Here is an 18,174-nt window from a genome sequence, read left to right as displayed (position 1 = left end):
AACATCACAAAGATCCATAGTCCAAGAAAATGTTAAGGATCTGGGTCCCTAAACACAACTTATTTCATCACACAGCAGTAATATTGGTACATCGGGGGTTGGAAGAATACTGAACAATTCCAGATAAGGAGAACCTAGATCTAAACCTATTTAAAGATTAAATGATTTATTGAGTTAAATCTTGATTTTTTTTTTGGACCAAGAATATGTGACAAAAGATACAGGGCTCTCATGAAGAGACTGGGGAGACTCAGACACGTATTTGTGCTCTGATATTCATTAAGGGGGAGGGAACTAAATTCTTTCTAGTTTGAGGGGATGAAAAATTACGGACTTGAGTTGGACAGTGCCAACACAAGGAGTTCGTACACCAGAGTATTTAAAAGACTTGAACTCCAAGTTAAATAAGTAGGCTTCAGTTTCTATATCAGGTAGGATATATACTGTTGTGTATATATTTCAGGAATTAGCTTCTTAAATCAAAAGGTGACTATTTGAACAGTTTGAAACAAATAGCTATTGCTTATGTAACCCCCCACTTTCCTCCCTGGGTTACTTGGGAGCACTCACTCACCTGTGTGTCTGGGCACCTGATGATGTTGACATTAAAGGATATCTCAAGTATCGGAGTGGGCATGTTGGATAGGTGGGAATCCTTTCTCCACCCCTGTCCTGCACTCCCTTTACTCCTAAAGGAATTTAAAATTGGCAGTGCCTCCACCTGGCTGGCCCTGGTACACACTCAATGCCTTGAGAACCTCCAGAAATAAAATCTATTCTAATAATAATAACCTGTGGCATAGGTCTAACTCTAATATACCAATTATAAGTAATATACATCCAATACACTTTAATTACAGTTAACACACCTACTTGACAACTTAAAGAAACAGGGTATAACAGACTACTAATTGAAATCCACAGGAGGCAGTTGAATAAAATCAATTAACAAATATAGTATACACCAGAGGCTCTCAAACTGTGGTCCAGGGATAGTTCCCTCTAAGGTGAGTGCCTGGGCAGCCACACACAAGAGAATCAAGGGCCACCCACCTAATTAGTGAAGCCGCGCAGGCGTGGCTCCACTAATTAGGTGCCTGGACCCTGGAGCAGACGCACATGTAAGGTGAGGTAGTGGTGGCCTTCGGGGGCTAGGGGGTAGGTGGGAGGAGGCAGTGGGGTGAGAAGAGGGGTGGGGGGAATTGGGACATGCAGGGGCGTGGTGGCCAGAGAAATAGCTGCAGCTGTAGGGGAGGGACTCCTCTCCTTCCCAGCCCCAGCTCTATGGCTACTGTGGTGGGGGAGACCCCCCTCCTTCCCAGACCCAGCTCAGGGGCTCCCATGGTGAGGGAGAGAGGGCACATCCATCGCATTAGAAAGGTAAGACTACGGATATTAAAATACGAGTTGTGTGCTTTTATTTGTAGAACAAAAAAATGTTAATAATTAAGTTTCTGTAACGTAGCTCTTTTATCCAAAGCACTGTACAATAGTTAGCTAACAGTACAAACAACAACATTTGGAAAGATCATGAAGTGGGCCGCCAAGACCCTCAGCAATTTTCAAGTAGTCCACGAAAAAAAAAAGTTTGAGAACCACTGGTATATACAGTAATAAATGAAACTTATCTAATTGGCATTTATACTGCCACCACTTACCCCACCCCAGGATGTACACTCCCCTGGATTGAAGAGTCCTAGACACTTGCTTGCATGGGTGCGCTTGAAGATCTGAAGCTGGAGACAGCATTGTTAGTTCTGTGCATCAGTCCACCAAAGGCAACAAGCTGCACAACCCCACTGAAGACTGGACTTGGCCTCACCAAACGTCTGCAGCTCAAGGTCCTGGTTCAATGGGAAGATCACTCTGCCTCTCCTCGGACTCAAACTTCTGTGCCCCTTCCCTTGCAATTACTTTCCCAAACAAGAGTGGGGGTTACTCACAGTTCCTTCACAGCAGGCCCACCTCAGCCAGCTCCAGGCACAGCAATAGTCTCTCCCCCCGCCCCAGTGAAGCCACCAACTACCTCTGAGGCTCCCTACTCCATCTAAGCCCCAATACACTCTCAGTAGCAGTTAGCAGCAGCTGCTGGTACAGACAGAGCTCCACACCAGCAGTCTTGCTCCTCTCCCAAAATGGAGCCCACCACCTGCTCTCCCTGAAAGAGAAAAGTCTCTCCCTCCCTCTTTCCCCAAGACATCATTGGAGTTGTAGTCTCTCAGGCTAAATTGCAGCACATAGGATCTTCCCAACTGGAACACTCCCAATAAAGTCCAGAGGTCCTTCTACTAAAGGGGGCCTCATCTTAATACATAAGAAATATGAACCACAGTTAAGAGAAACCAGCATGCTCTCAAAGTAAGCCAATGAGAAAAAAAAGGACGAAAAAAGGAACAGCTGTGCTATTTACGGATGCTATGTTTTATAATTCCTCAGACCTCAGTCTCAGCTTTCCATTTTTTGCTGAAGAAGTTTAGCTTCATTTTCTAATTACTTTAATATTTCTAGATCCAAACATAGAACCATTCTAGACTCCCAAGTTTCCCCTCCCAAGCACCAGAGAGAGCCTTCCACTCCTGGCTGCCCTAGTGCCCTCCACTCAGGAGCCAGAAGAGCAGCAGAGGAGTCACCCTGAGATTCAGCACACCGTTGTCTGCTGAGCTACTATTGCTCAGCAAGTTCCATGTCCATGCCCTCTGAAAAGGATGGTTCCTCACATCTACCTTTAACTCATGCCAGGTGCATGGCTGTAACACAACCATTTTTATTCTTTTGTCAAGATGTCCAACCGGGTTAGCCTGGGTAAACTGCAGTTATTTCAAGATTTGGGGGGATAGCTCAGTGGTTTGAGCATTAGCCTGCTAAAACCCAGGGTTGCGAGTTCAATCCTTGAGGGGGCCACTTAGGGATCTGGGGCAAAACCAGTACTTGGTCCTGCTACTGAAGGCGGGGGCTGGACTTGATGATCTTTCAGGGTCCCTTCCAGTTCTATGAGATCGGTATATCTCCATATATAAAACCTGAGGTGATAAATTGCTCTCTTAATCCAGAGTCTGTCTAGCAGCACCTTCAAGCTCCTTATATTAACTGTTCTTACAGAACTCACTCACTTCTCAGAGGGCTACATCTGCCCAAGTAAACTCTTTTCATGTGCTTCTTGTAGTCAAAAGATTATACTTCACACTAAAACTTCATATTACTTCAGGCAGGATGATTCTTTGAAAAGAGAGATGAAATACTTCCATACTAATTACAAAAAAGTAATAAAATTGATTTCAAGCATAGAAGCATAAGGTTGCTAGCAGGCTACCTAAAAATGTTTTCCTTACTAAAGCAAACTGCCTTGTGTCCATATATGGCCAAATTCTTTCATTGGATACACCCACAGATATTAATAGCCGTTACCAACACATGCACAAAAAGAGAACTGGGCCTTAAGAAATGGAAATATCTGTACTACTTTGCTACATGCTGCTCAAGGTTTCTACTACCATGTTGCCACCACCACCTTTTTTCAGGAGTCTTAGTGCAAAATTGTCACAGCCCTGATTGAGCTCTCCCTGTTGGACATTCATCAGGCTGCTGTGTTGATATCAGTCTACTTGTAAGCGCCTCTTGGTAGGGTCCAGCCACAGTTTCTGGCTCCAGCCCCTCTAACATACTTCTTGGACACAGACACTGTGCGGTATCTCTTCTAGAAGTGGGACCCTGTGGCCCAAATGCCTGAGGCCCAAAAACTAATACTGAACCCCTAAACAGCCCAGTGGCTCAAGTGTATCCTCCACCCTTGCAGGCACTCTGGTTTATAGTTTAACCCTTCAGCGACATGTGATAGTTGAAGCAAATGAACAGAACTTTCCAAAAGGGGTTTCTAAAAATAATCACTCTTTAGACAGTAGTAGATATGCAAAGAAAGAAAGAAATATCTTCATGTAATCCCTTGCCTTACCACTCTTGATCATTCTCTCTCCAGAGCTGGCAGAAAGCTAGGAGGCAGAGTTAGGGTGCTCAGCCTCAGAAGCCCACCAGGAAGGCTCTTATCAATTTCATTTTTCATCTGCAGGAATACCAACATTTTTCAGCAAAAGTGAATTTTTCCTGTGGTATTTGTGAAAGGGATTTTTCCCCTGGAAAATCGTTCCAATGAAAGATTCTTACCAAGCTCTATTCGTAATATCTACCAGAATTCAGAAGTTGTACATAGATAGATCCCCCCAAACCGTCTCATTGGTAATTGTGATGCCTGACAAAGCCGATTTTAAAGAAGCTCTGTGTTTGTGGCCACATTACATTAGCCTTGCATTATGGCAGTTCTCAATGCCTAGCAAGTAAATACATTAGGAAACTGTAGCTAAATTTAAAATAATCCCTGTCACCAGTAGAATCTGTTTGGATCTGACATACAAAATGCCTCCTGTTTATGCAGAAGAGATGATAACCAAGGTTGTAGTCAGGCACAAATTTAAAAAATGAGGGTAGACAGAAAGGAAGACGTGTGTGGTTATAAGAAAAAGGAAGTGTGATAAAAGACAACTGGTGATGAAGTCAATGTTTATGCAGACTCCAAAAGAAGTGTGACTGACTGAACTTCCTGTGAAGTTGTATTTCTTTAGAATACTGTTTCATAATCACTTAAACATAGCAATGTGTTAATAAAAATGATTTCTATCCCATGATTGCATTGATTTAAGTATTGTATTAAAAGCAAAACACTGCCAATATAATCATAAGTCAAATAGTGACATTTGCAGGAGTGTCAAAAAATGCAAAAATGGAACTTCAAACAATGTTTCTTACTCAGCTGCACAAATGTGGGTGAATTAATATTGCTTTTGGATCCTTAATTTCTGCAATTCGTGACTTTTATATATTATTTTACTGTGCAGCTTTAACACTGCATTAAACACTCCCACTTATTTAATTCCTAGGCGTTTAAAAATAAGAACAAAGAAAAAAAATCTGGAAATAGCTTAAAAGCTGCTTGTCTGCATGATATTTGATGCAGAGCTTAGAACCGCTGATAAGATTCCGTGTACAAAAGCAAGCATCACTAGTTCCCAGTACATATCCTCGAACTGTAGTGCATGCACTAATTAGCAGTGCACTCGTGACTGAACATTTTCCACCCTGAGGAATCACTACACAGCTTTCAAATTTACACTGCACAAACTGTATTTTTCCCTCTTTCCTGTAAGTCAGAAACTGTTAAAGAGACTTTTACTCATGAATGTGAAAACATGTGTCATAAAGGAAACTGTTTGCAATTTTAATTATACTGGAAACTAGAAGTGTCTAGTATAATACTCTAAATAATACATTATATGGGGCAACTAGAGGCAACGGTGAATCATATAAGCCATGAAATCATTATCTTCACCCACTTAAAGAGAAAAGTGGGTATTTTCCCAATCACTGAAATTTAACAGCTCCTGCCCAATATCATTAACCATATGCCTCAGTTTCTAGTGACATAGAATAAGGGCTCCATGATTCTAACTTCCTACACTTGAGTGTCAGTAGAATGAATATGTCTATTTAGCAACATGACAGGCAGAGACAAATTTCTTTGGAATGAAGTTAATTTTTTTTAATGAATAAACACTGCTAAACAGACACTATCTCTACCCACATATGGGTCTGTAAACTGGTAGCTTCCATCTTGCTCCAAACAAACTACTGACTCATAAGATATCAAAAAGTCTCTACTTCCTAAAATGGATATTTATAAAATGAGTAATTCAAAAGCGTAACACAAAGCTCCAGTTTAAGCCTTCACTCCAGACCATACTGCTCCTGGGTTCCTTCTTCAGTCTCATCTACCCCTACCTCTAGCTACCTCTGAGACAGTTACTTCCACTTCTTATATTAAAGTGGAGTCTAATAAGCCACATATGCGCCAAAGAATCAGGGGTAATTAACCTGCAGCTCTCTGAGGTTTCCAATACTTTACAAAGGTGGGGCAGTAAAATTATCCTGCCATCCAGCTACAGGCTACTATAATCTATTGTCCTTTCCCACCACCACCACTCTGTAATAGAGCTGAGTAAATAATGGATTTTTCAGATTGGGAGCTCAACCAAAAAAAAAAAACAACCAAAAAAATCTTTCCTGAATTTTAAAGAAATCCGGTTTAAACTGAACCAAAACAAAATTTCCCATCACAACAAAAACCCTCAAAAAATTATTTAGAAGTTGATGAATATGATTCAAGTCAACTTTAAACAAAGTTTAAGGTTTTCACTTGTTTTGAATCAACTGAAACAGTTGATGCTAAACAATTCTTTTGAGCTTTTTGTTTCGATTCAGCCATTTGGGGAGGTTTTTACATTTGTATTTTTTATTTTTAATTAGCCTAATGTAAAACTGAAATGAAACATTTCAACTCTTCACAAAAAAAACCCAAACAAAACTGTGTGTCAAATTCAACAAACAGTTTCAGGCCAAAAAAGTGCATTTTTTAAATTAAAAACAATTAGTTGGAAAAAAAATGTTGTATGGCTCTACTCTACAACACTGCAACAACAACAACAAAAAAATCAACTGACTGCATGAAGTAGCAAACACTCCACGGACATTTCTTTATTATTTAAGTAATTCATCAATATTCAGAAACCTATCCCATGCTATGAAATAGACCAAATGCTAAGCAGCACTGTAAGATCATTGAATAGTAATCAATAAGCTCACATTTTATCAGTTTTCCTTTTACAACTGTAAACACCTTCCTCTCCACAAAATGAAAAATCACTCTGCTGGTATGCTATAGGCTTGGTGCTGAAGACTCTAGCTGACTGGCTCACAGAAGATCTCCAGATTTAAGAAGAGACTTTAGGGAGGCTGTTGCCTCATTTCTTTCATCTTTCACAGTGGCTCCCAAAGAGAGGCGTCACAGCGAGCGGTGATCCAGCAAAGAAAAATTGTGACTCTTCTGTCTTTCTCCCTCATGCCAATCCCCTCCTTCCTTCCAATAAGAAGTACAAGTTACTGCATCTGAGAAATGTGAGCATTAAAATAATATCCAATAAGGCAGTACGTATTTGTCTACTTCCCATTCTGTGGTTTGATTGAAAAGCAACAAAACAGAAAAATCTTTGTAGAACAATGGGGGAGGGGGAAAAATATTAAAAGCCCAGCACTGCACCTCTCTCATCTATGGTGCTTGAGGAGAATATTCTAGTATTTACTCTTTTAAAAGGCATTACTGTGGATATCCCTACAGAGATTGGGGCTCAGCCGTGCTAGATGTCGTGCAAGCACATTAGAGAGAGTTTGTACATATATTATCCATTTTGGCTTCCTTTTCTATCATTAGCCCTGTTAATGCCCTAATCTGAATCAGGCAGACCACAAAGTAATAGCTACAAGATTTTTAAACATTTTCTATCCTCTCTCTATGTAGCTCCTATGTGAATTTCCAGACTTTGAATTAACTCTATTTTAATACAGCAACTGGTGAAATAAAAAAGTTGGCATTTGCCAACAGTCAGCACTCTTAATTTGTGTGTCAGTCATTTCTTGTTCAAAGCATAGGAAGAAATTGTTGGTATTGCAAATACCAACATTGTGGTAGTTTCTGACAGATGCTAACTTTTCAATGCAGACTACTTTAAGCTCTGTGGTACCTTGATTACTGCGTACCATCTTGAACAACATTTTGCTTTTGAGATTTAGAGTTCTTGGAAGGCAGCACTGGCTGGTAGTTAGAGAGCAGAAGAAACTCAAGAAAACTTTGTTCTAGCCTCAGCTTTGGCAATGAAGTTAGGCAAGAATATCTGTGTGCCTCAGTTTCCCTCTCTGTAATCTGAAGGTAACATTTCCCTACTTCATAAGGCTGTTGTGAGGTTTAATTCACTACCATCAGTAAATCAAGGAATAAAAGGTCCAACAAGGTACCAAGGAATAACATCTTTGTACTTATCTTTTATTGCCACTATTAGCATCCCTATTGTTATGCTTGAGAGAGAGCTTTAGAAGCTCAGAAATTTAATTTCTGATAACGTATTTTCTCTTGTTGTTTCTCTGTACAAGGATGAATTTTTAGTGGAAAACACAGGTGGACTGCTAAAATTATATTGGTTGTTAGACTAACAGAGCATAAAAACCACCAGATAAAATCCCTAGATGCTTTTCTACTGTTTTGAATGAACTTGCTCTCTTTTTTCAAAAACTATATACTTCTCATGAAATTAGCTCTAAAAAAGGATAAATACCATTGGCACTTTTTATGGAACTTGGTTTATAATGGTTTGGAAACCATACCTTATGCATGAGATGTATGTGATTTTCTTTTTCTTTTTCTCTTTATGGAACCTTTCACAAAATGCAATAAACATCAGCACAAAGCAGCATATTGCACACTGAAACCCAGTGCAGGCAAGTTAAGATGAATGAGTCAGGAAAAGCTAGATTTAACCTTGACTGCTCCAGATCCTCCATACAGCCTGGCCAGCTATCCCTCCCCCTACCTTTACTTAAGGGCACGATCAATGAATTGCATGTTCAGTTCATACTTCATACACTGCAGAAGCGTATTCCTGAGTGCAGAATCCTGTGGAAAGCATGAACTATAAAACTGATAGCGCAGGTGCCCACCAGAAACACTAGGCCATTCTAGTGTCTTCTTTGAAGATTGACCATTTCAACACAAATAGTTATATTGATGCAACATTTCAGCTGAGACTGTGTGAAAACAAGGCCATTCAAAGTTACAGCTTCCATCATAACTGTAATTCAGCCACTCTGTGCATATTTAGTAACATTACATACAGTAAACACTGAGTTATTAGGGGTTTTGGAGACAACAAACTGTGGCTTATTGAGTTTTGTGCACATCAATTCTCAATCATAATATTACATAGGTCTTTTGCTTGCAAAATTGTCTATTTTGAAAATGTAACTCACCAGACTAGCAGTAAGCGAAGGAGCTGATTGCCCAAGAGCTTGGCTACGCATACGAACAAGATTGGAGGTTTCTGTAGGTTGCCATGACTGCTGTGCAATGGTATTGGGAAGCAGGTACCTGCCTGATAATGTAAAGAAAGATCATGTTAAGCACAAGATGTGACAGAAGAGGAAACAAAATTCACATGGTTTACTATAAATGGTAAACTCTTATCTAGAATTTTGTTTTCTCAGATAGGCATTGTAAACGTTAGGTTCTTTCACTATAAGCCTGGTGAGGCAGGATTCCATCTAAGTCTTCCTTACTGCATATTCCCTGCACTAAATGTCCTGATAACTGTACCTGCCTCTGAAACACTACAAATGCAGTAGCTGATACAAACATCCAGAATAGTGGGAATGAGCAAAACAAAACAAAACCAAAAACACCAAACAATCATCAATACTTCACTTGCTGTAATCTCTATTGAACTGCTCAAACATCTCAGGGCCATCTTTGATCCTTGAAAAAGCTACAACAGAAGATGGAGAAAAGGTATGTGACTGGCTACTGCATAAAGTCTACTGCCTTTGCTGTTTTTTTTCAATTGATAAGAGTTTTGACTGATCGATAGAGAACAGTCCAAGATAACTCAACATCTTGGGTGGAGTAGTCGCACTGCAAGTACAAACACTTAATTTTTTCTTTAGGGTTTCCTGCATGATTAATCTCCCAAATTATTAAAAATAATGTTTGAAAGCCTGTAGCGTAGCTAATGAAACAGTCAGCATGATTAAATCCACTTGTACAAGTATAGACGTGATGCTGAAGTGAAAAATTTTCCTTTTTTTCCCCAACCAAGAGCCTTGAGGGTACAGCAGATTTCACAACCTACTGAAAATAAGGCAAGTGTTCTAATTGTATAAAACCCAAGTAAAATCTTTTAAAAGCAGTTAAGAATATATTAGAGCATGCAAAGTTTTGAGCTTACACAAACACATGCACCCAAGCAAAGCACATTTAAACCTATGCAAAAAGGCACTAACCAATATCACAACTTATATATTGTCTGCTGCTGGTACAGTTTTAAGTGTTGTATGTGAAGGTATACGACAGGGGTCAGCAACCTTTCAAAAGCGGTGTGCCGACTTCATTTATTCATTCTAATATAAGGTTTTGTGTGCCAGTAATATATTTTAACATTTTTAGAAGGTCTCTTTCTCTAAGTCTATAGTATATAACTAAAATATTGTTGTATATAAAGTAAATAAGGTTTTTAAAATGTTTAAGAAACTTCATTTAAAATTAAATAAAAACGCAGAGCCCTCCAGACCGATGGCCAGGACCTGGGCAGTGTGAGTGCCACTGAAAATCAGCTCACATGCCGCCTTCAGCACACGTGCCACAGGTTGCCTACCCCTGGTATACTACATGAGTTACACTACTTGAGGGCACAGAAACGCCAAGATTTTTTAGATGAAATTCCCCAAAGACTGGGCTCAGTGCTCTGGAATCCAAGCTCTCATTGGAAATGAGTTTGTTTTCAGTCTCTTTTGCAAAGATGACTGCTACTGTTTTGTTTCAAACCTACATTTTGATTTTGCTTATAATACACTTAGATTTTTATATTATACCAGTTACCAAACTAATTATAATGACTAGTTAAAATACCAATTGCGACAGTAATTGCCTAATATCAGATACCAATTACCAATGGCTAATCACCAATTAACATTTAGAATACCAATTACAATACTAATCGGCAATTAACTATATTTGTTTTATATTCTATTCTATTTTAATCTATTTAAATAAGTTAAAATTAAAAAAAAAAATTCGGATTTCTTAAAACAAGAAGTTTTGACCAACTTGAAAAAATAGAAATTGCATTTTGCAGAAAATTGACTTTCCATTTAGATTCATAACAAAAAGTTTTAAAATGCCAGAAATTCACCATAGAATAGAAATTCCAAGTTTCAAACAACTCTGCTTATTGAGATCAGAAAGCCAATATGGTAAGTATAGCAAAAACATGGAAGAAACAATCCCTGCCCAGAGGAATGTATGTCTTTCTTACAGCTCTGAAGATGTCTCCTTCCTCAGCTAGCTTCCCAGATTCTTGTACATGAATTTCAATCTTCTCTTCATTTTCAAAGCACTCCACACCTGCTTACATCCCAGTCCTTGGTCTCCTCCTAGACTCTGTCCTACTAAAGCTTCATTCACAATTACTCCCTTTCTTTTCTTTCTGCATTCTTTTATGCTGCCAATATGCTTAGTAAAGCACAACTTACATGCATCTAGACTCCTGCATGGCCCTTTATAATCCACTTGTTCCATGTAATATTTCAGTTAGAACTGCACCACTATTTGCCTATATGTGATAGCTGTCCATTTTGTTTTTTACTGCATGCTGCTTTTCAACTGAAAGCTTAAAGGGATTGTATTCCCCTTTAGGGGGAGAGTTATGGCAAACCAAACACTAACTACACCTCTTGCTTATTGTATCCTTATCAATCTAATTACAGACCTGGATAAGACATAAAACAGTACCAGTGTCCTAGCATGACAACCTCCATCCAGTAATGGACTGAGGTCATGTGTTCTTGGTAATTATATTAGGTCTTTCCACACCTGTATATACAGTTGATCATGGTGAGTCTGTATGGAGGGGATCACTTCACAGATTCTCCATTCATTCCTTTCATGGATGACACTGCGGATTGGTATGAGATCATCCTTTGCAAAAGCCTCCGTTATCCATGGGAACATTTTTAAAAGTTCGGAAATTATTTTCTTTTCTGGTTTCTTTCAGTTGTGTCCAATTAGTTTATACTCAAGAGAAAGTCTGAAAAACTAATTTGTTTTGCTATGTTGTGCTTCCGCAATGATCCTCATGTGGGAAGAAGTTTCTTTTCTTTTTTTTTTTTATTAAAAAACTTTTGCAATTCGTAAACCATGGTTTTTTCCTCCTTTTCCAATCTCAAGAATTTTCACATTCAAACTTATAATGCATTATATATTACATTTCAATCATGTCCTAACGTATTAGAAAAACGTTACTAAGACCTTAATGTAATAGCAATAAATCCTTTATAAACAGTTATAAGTTTTTAGTTGTCATTTAAAGTCATATGTCTACAATTTTAACAGGTTTTATACAGAAGGTATCCACACAACATAGGAGGGAAAAAAGTAATGACGACACCTTAAATGAGTTTTACTTGTAATGGTGGGGGGAAAACTATTTAAAACAGAAGGTAGATTACAGTGCTGAAAAAAGTATTAGGAAATCCAATAATTGTTTTATTTGGTTTGGATGGGACATCTAATTTTGGAGTAAGGGACTGATTGGAGAGACAAGGGAGAAAAGAAAAGCGTAAAATGCACTATTAGAGTTACAACTATTTTCCCCCCCACTCTTGCATCAAAAATAGGTGCACATATTTTGTTAAAACTTTAAACTTTCAGATTCAGGTTGAGATATGGACATAGTCCAAAAGAGAACTTTTGGAGTTACTGAAAACTGGAAAATAATAAATTTTTCCTTATAATAGTTGTGAGGAAGTAACATCCTTCAGACTAGCCATCCTGTGTCTTTTTCTAACAGGAAATGGTTGAAGTCTTGCACAGAGTGTGTTATTTTGATCCAATAATTAGATATTTAATATGCAATTGCAGATGAACACATGTAAAAAACCTAGATCCTTAGGCCCAAATCAGTCTGGGGAAAAGTAAAACCTTCTTTCAAGACTCTTTGTACCTCTCTTTTGGGGGGGGGGGGGCTAGGGAGAAGGGGTGCAGTATAGGAAAGAAGGGAATGAATCTCTTCTATTTTACAATCCTACCATCAGGCTAGTCCTCTAGGCATCATATTTTATTGCCTCACATTTATTATTTTTCCAGAGCCAGCTGTAGGAAATTATGTGGAGACTATAAATGTTAGGGTCTGTTTTCTCATCAGTGCATGGGGAATTAATACATATAATTCCCACTAGTATTAATAAGAGAATAAAAAGGATTATGGATGGATTTAAAACCATCATTACAAAACTCTTCACCATTTTGCCTTAGTTCATTGTAGTTACATCAACAAACTTTATTTAAATCCAATTTGGGATGACTACCAGAAGGCACAAAAAAATGTTTATGTATGCATCATTTGCTGCTTGCAACTTAAGAAAATTAGCATCTGTTAACTGTATTATTCAACTGTCCATGGTTAAAGTTAATAGACAATGCCAGTTTCCCAGCCTGATGGAAGGAAGGTGAACATTTTTCACCAATCTGTCTGCTAAGCCTAATATTATTCAATCAAGCCTAGAATTACAACTGATTCAATTATCATTTATTCTATTAACACAAGAAACATTTATAAGAAACCCTATTAATGAAGACCAGGTTCTTAAAAACACACACACACACACACACCCCGCACATTACAAAGATACTAGGTACGAGCATATTCCCCCTTTATCATTTAACCAACCTATGGTAGTTAAAATCTTTCTGGTAGTTCGAAAAATGATTGCTTGTATTTTATTATCAGACTTGTTTAATTATTTGCTCTGTGGAGGTCTGATTTTTCTTCTCTTGTACAATTATATATGTTGAGGAAATAAATGTAGAGAATCAACACCACAATCCATGAGTTACAGTCAGTGACAAAATACAAGTAAACAAGAAACCTGTTAGACGGTGGCTTGGACAACCACTTGATGTTTCTTGCTCAAGAAACCTTGGTTTAAATGGAAGCTCCAGTCTACCTCACTGAACAGCAGTGACAAACAGAAGTAATGTATGAGCAAGACATTCAGAACATGGAGGGCCTTTCCACTTTCATTTCTTTATTTCCCTTTACTCAAGGACAGACATGAGAGTCCCAGGAGCTCAAAACAAGAGTGCTTCAGCATTGATTTTTGAGGTATCTAAAAGAGATGCTAGCCCTTTGCAGAGAGAATCCCTCAGCAGTTCTTCAAACCAATGGTAACATGAGGTTTGTGCAATCCTGGGATGAGCTGCCATACATCCACTTCACTGGATCTTTTAGTACAGTTTATAAACAAAAGAAAAGAGAAAGGGGAAAGGCAAAAGAAAAACTATTCTGGTCATCCCCTCATACCCAGTTCCAGCCACTAACTGCTGATAGGTCAATGGGGACTGAGGCCCAGATTTTTTAAAGGTATTTAGACATCCCTGTGCTCAGTGTTGCAATGCATAACTGATTTAGGAGCATATATCTAATTTTCAAAAGAGATTTAGGCACATAGGAATCTAAATACCATCAACTGTCAATTGAATTTAGATTCCTAAGTGCCCAAATCCCATTTGAAAATGAGATGCAATCTCCTAAATCAGTCAGATATTGCAACACGGGGCATAGTGATGCCTAAATACCTTTACAAATCTGGACCTAAAGAAATTTTATACTATTTATTGATCTTTAAATGGTATAAGCAGAGCAAGTTAAAAAAATTTTTTTGAAATGTTACAACTAAGTTACTGTAAATAGAGAATAAAGGTTTTAGTTACATGACTTTAAATACAAGGGAGCTATGGAGTTTATCCCAAATAAGTGCTTTTATAGCCTTTCAACCCATTTTGTGTTCTGAATATGCTATGTTTTAAATAATAGCCTATATGTAAAACAATTCTCCCTCCCTCCCTCCTTAGAACCCTGAGACCAAATGCCCAATATATTGAGGGAACCAACTATTATGGTTTCTAAAACTTTTAAGTAATATCTAAAATAGCTAAATTATCTAAAATAGTTTTGTATTCACAATGTCTCACATATGAGGTCTGATGCTGTATTTCACAACATACTGGGAATAGAAACATGCGCTATGTTTCCACTGGTAAATTTGGGTCTGATAGTTTGTTATCAAACATGTCACTGATTCAGGACTGACGGTCACTATAAGGTGCAAAAATTTTGACAGGAAATCCAGTTTTCAGAAGAAGAGATTTTGTGGCAAATTATTTTATTTATTTATTTAAATAGGCTCTCTTAGAATCTGGTGAATGATTTTGAATGTAGTAGAAGCCCACTCAATGGCGGCAGATTAGAATTTAAAAATATCACCTTTAGACACACAGAAAATTCCCCACAAGGGAATTGTCTGTATCTTTGCCTTCACTTTTTAAGATGGGCTGAAGCAGTGGTGTTGAGATATAAATCAAGTTCAGACTTTTAAGGCCAGATTCAGTAGCACCTAAAATCTTTCAAGCTGTTTGTAATAGAAGCATCATACAAAGATTGTTTAAAAGGATTTCCACCACCTTGGCCAAACTGAATCTGGAAATAGGACACTTCAAGTTTGGATCAGACCAAGACAAAAAAAGGTTTGTATCTGTGAATTTGTATCCAAATAATCCATGTCCCTCTCAACTGAAAGGGGTTCACAGTCAAGTCTTCAGTATTAGCACATCTATCTTCCACCCAAAAATTTGCACAACCTGCATTCTCCTCCTCCAAGGATTGAATTGTATTTTGTTCAAATTCATGTAAATTATTCTAATTCCAGAAATAATGTTAATCAATTCCAGGCTTGTAATAAATTCCATTCTTGCCCTTCCAATATCTGAAAGGGACTTTCTTACCAATCAAAGGTGCATACATTTGTTCCAGTGGAATGGCACATGTTAACACACATCTGGTAAAAGGAAGTCCAGTTTAAAATTTTGATTAAATTGTTCCCAGATAGTTTTGAAACTTATCAAAATTTTATGACACAAAAACCATAAAATATATGCTGTAGGCTCTGATGCCTTCCAAACCCCTCCAGCTTTTTTTAAGATAAGCAAACCATCGCCATGTTTTACATGTGTGCCTGGATTGGCCTCCGCAGCACTGCTTTGTGGCCAGTTGTGTCACTAATTAGTCTTCAGGGCTTCGGTGGTCAGCAGTCACTTCCAACACGGTCTGGTGTTATGGTGATTTAACCAAAACAGCTACATAATGCCAAAGTTTCACTCCTTCTGGAGTATCCAAGCTCCAAAACAAATGTAACAAAATCAAAGGAGAGTTGTCGCTTCCCAGTTTGGAGCTCGACCCAGCTCTTCTACTCAGAAACAGTCTTTCCTAATTAACACTCGTCAGGGCTCCCTGATTCAGACCTACCTGCCATCCTCCCTCCCCACCCCACCCCCCGAAGCCCTGACAGGCTGTAAATTGACTTAGATTCCTGGCTCTAGCCAGGCTTCTTTCATAGGGTGAGAACTGGAGATCTACTCCTTCTTGGTCAGCCACAAATTGACCTGGGTTCTCTTTTTTAACGCCACCCTCCAGAAACACCTACAGAAAATGTATCAAGGTGGGGCTGATTGAACTCACTAGCTGTTATCCCTTCTTACGCAGTTTGGGGTTGGTACACCCCATCATAGTTGCTTTTAAAATAACTTCTGTATTGAAAGTGTCTGCGGCAATATCATTACTACCCTGCCTGTATGTGGCAGTGATGTCTAAATGATGTAAAACCACAGCCCAAAGCTACCATTTACAACTCTGCTTCCCCATCCTAACTGTAGTGAAATACAGTTCAGCAGAATAAATGGTTAGAGATGTCTGAACTTGGAGAAATGACAGATCTGGATGAATACTGCTGGCAAAATATATGGAAGGAAACAGCAAATAGATCCCATTTTCCAAGCAGCTTTACAGCTTTGGTGCAACTGCTAAAATTGCACCACATTCTACCACAAATCCCTACCACAGACACCCCCGTTTCTGCCCTCCTCCCTCAAAATTTTTTCTTACCCACAAGAACATTAGGAGAATATTACGCTCATAATTCTGATACTACAATGATGGGTATGACAGAAACACCTAGATTTGAGGATCAAAGCAAGAATGGAAAGAAACAGTTTAGGCAGAATACCACAATATCCCCTGCCAAGACCACCACATAAATTTTATGACACAAAAACTATAAAATAATTTGCCATAGGCTCTGATGCCTTCCAGCATTAAGGTTAAGGATGAAGATGGTTCCATTTATTTTGAATAAATAAATTCAAATTAGCAAAGATAAAATGTTGCAGAAGCATCTTAAAAATTTCTTCACACAAAAGATAACTTTTGGCTGCAACATTTTGAACACCACCAGACTATATCAGACTGTGCAATAAATTGTGCTTGGTGTGTATTTTTGTTCTACTTTTATAGTCTTAGCAACCTTCACAGTTACTCAGTTCAACTTCCATAAAAAAATCCTTGAAATTCTTCTGTCAGTTTTCCTGAATCACAATTCTCCACTAACTCCTGGTTTTGGGTCACTGACCTCATGGGAATTACAAAAGGGGATGGGATTACATCTTCTCCCACAGGGCTAGCAAATGAAAATATAGCTTCTGCTGTTTGAGGACATTTATGAATGACAAGAGCAGCGTTTAGGGCTCTTTAGTACTGTACCACTCAATCTTCTAGACTGGCTCCACAGCCAGACCTATGTTGCCCGCAGGTACAAAATATTATAACATGAAGCTTAAAGTGTGACGAATGGCTACACATATCTGGAAGCTGTGTATGAGGAACCAATAATAAAATAGCCTCTCACATTGGCTCTTGTTCGAGGACTCCATCATCATTTACGGATTATTAGCCACTAACTGAAAGACTAACAAAAAAAATTTCCCAATAATGTTTCTCAGACATGAGTTAAATAGATATTAAAAAGAAGAGGTTACTCACCCTGTGCAGAAACTGTGGTTCTTCAGGATGTCTCTTCCTACAGAGATGTGCTCCACTGTAGGTGACCACCAAGCAGCACACTCTAAGGGCAAGGGGAGGGTGCTGTGGTGTCAAGTCCAAAAATGAAGCAAGCACACCATAGCCAAACATGGTATCAGAAGTTAAGTCGGGGGGGACTTTTCTGAACATTATGCAGTATGCATAGGAGATCCAAGTCATGGCTCTACATACAGTAATGAAAACATTCTTCAGAAAGGCTATAAAAGAGATCTCATCGAATGGGTCCACACTCTCGAAGGAGGTCGGAGACCCTGACATTGAGAACAAGCAGTGCAGTCCAATATGCATCCAGAGAGTCTTTGCTTGGAAACTATCAATCCTTTAGATCAGTCTGCAACAGACAATCTGGGAGACTTTCTAAATGGTTTAGTCTTGTCAAGATAAAAAGCTAAAGCCCTTCTGACATTGAGTGTGCTCATCCTCTTTACTCAGTATGGTTTAAGGAAGAAAACTAGGAGATGAACAGACTGGCTAACGTGGAAAGCAGAGGATACTTTTGGTAAAAAAACCTGGGATGTGGTCGTAATGTGATTGTGTCCTT

The 18,174-nt window shown here is 38.6% G+C and overlaps 1 protein-coding gene across 2 annotated transcripts in view; it reads right to left on the bottom strand.

Moving 5' to 3' along the window:
* The window catches only part of MAST4 (microtubule associated serine/threonine kinase family member 4), a 474,263-nt gene that overhangs the window by 313,281 nt on the left and 142,808 nt on the right, over positions 1-18,174 (bottom strand). For both annotated transcript variants that reach the window (XM_075066982.1, XM_075066983.1), the window contains exon 3: positions 8,902-9,023. In XM_075066982.1, the coding sequence (XP_074923083.1) occupies positions 8,902-9,023 (122 nt within the window). The remainder of the gene's footprint in view (positions 1-8,901; positions 9,024-18,174) is intronic.

This window comes from Chelonoidis abingdonii, chromosome 6 (genome assembly GCF_003597395.2).
Source record: "Chelonoidis abingdonii isolate Lonesome George chromosome 6, CheloAbing_2.0, whole genome shotgun sequence".
Lineage (NCBI taxonomy): Eukaryota > Metazoa > Chordata > Testudines > Testudinidae > Chelonoidis > Chelonoidis abingdonii.
The sequence above is the reverse complement of the archived record's forward strand: the minus strand, read 5'-3'. Positions and strand labels throughout refer to the sequence as shown.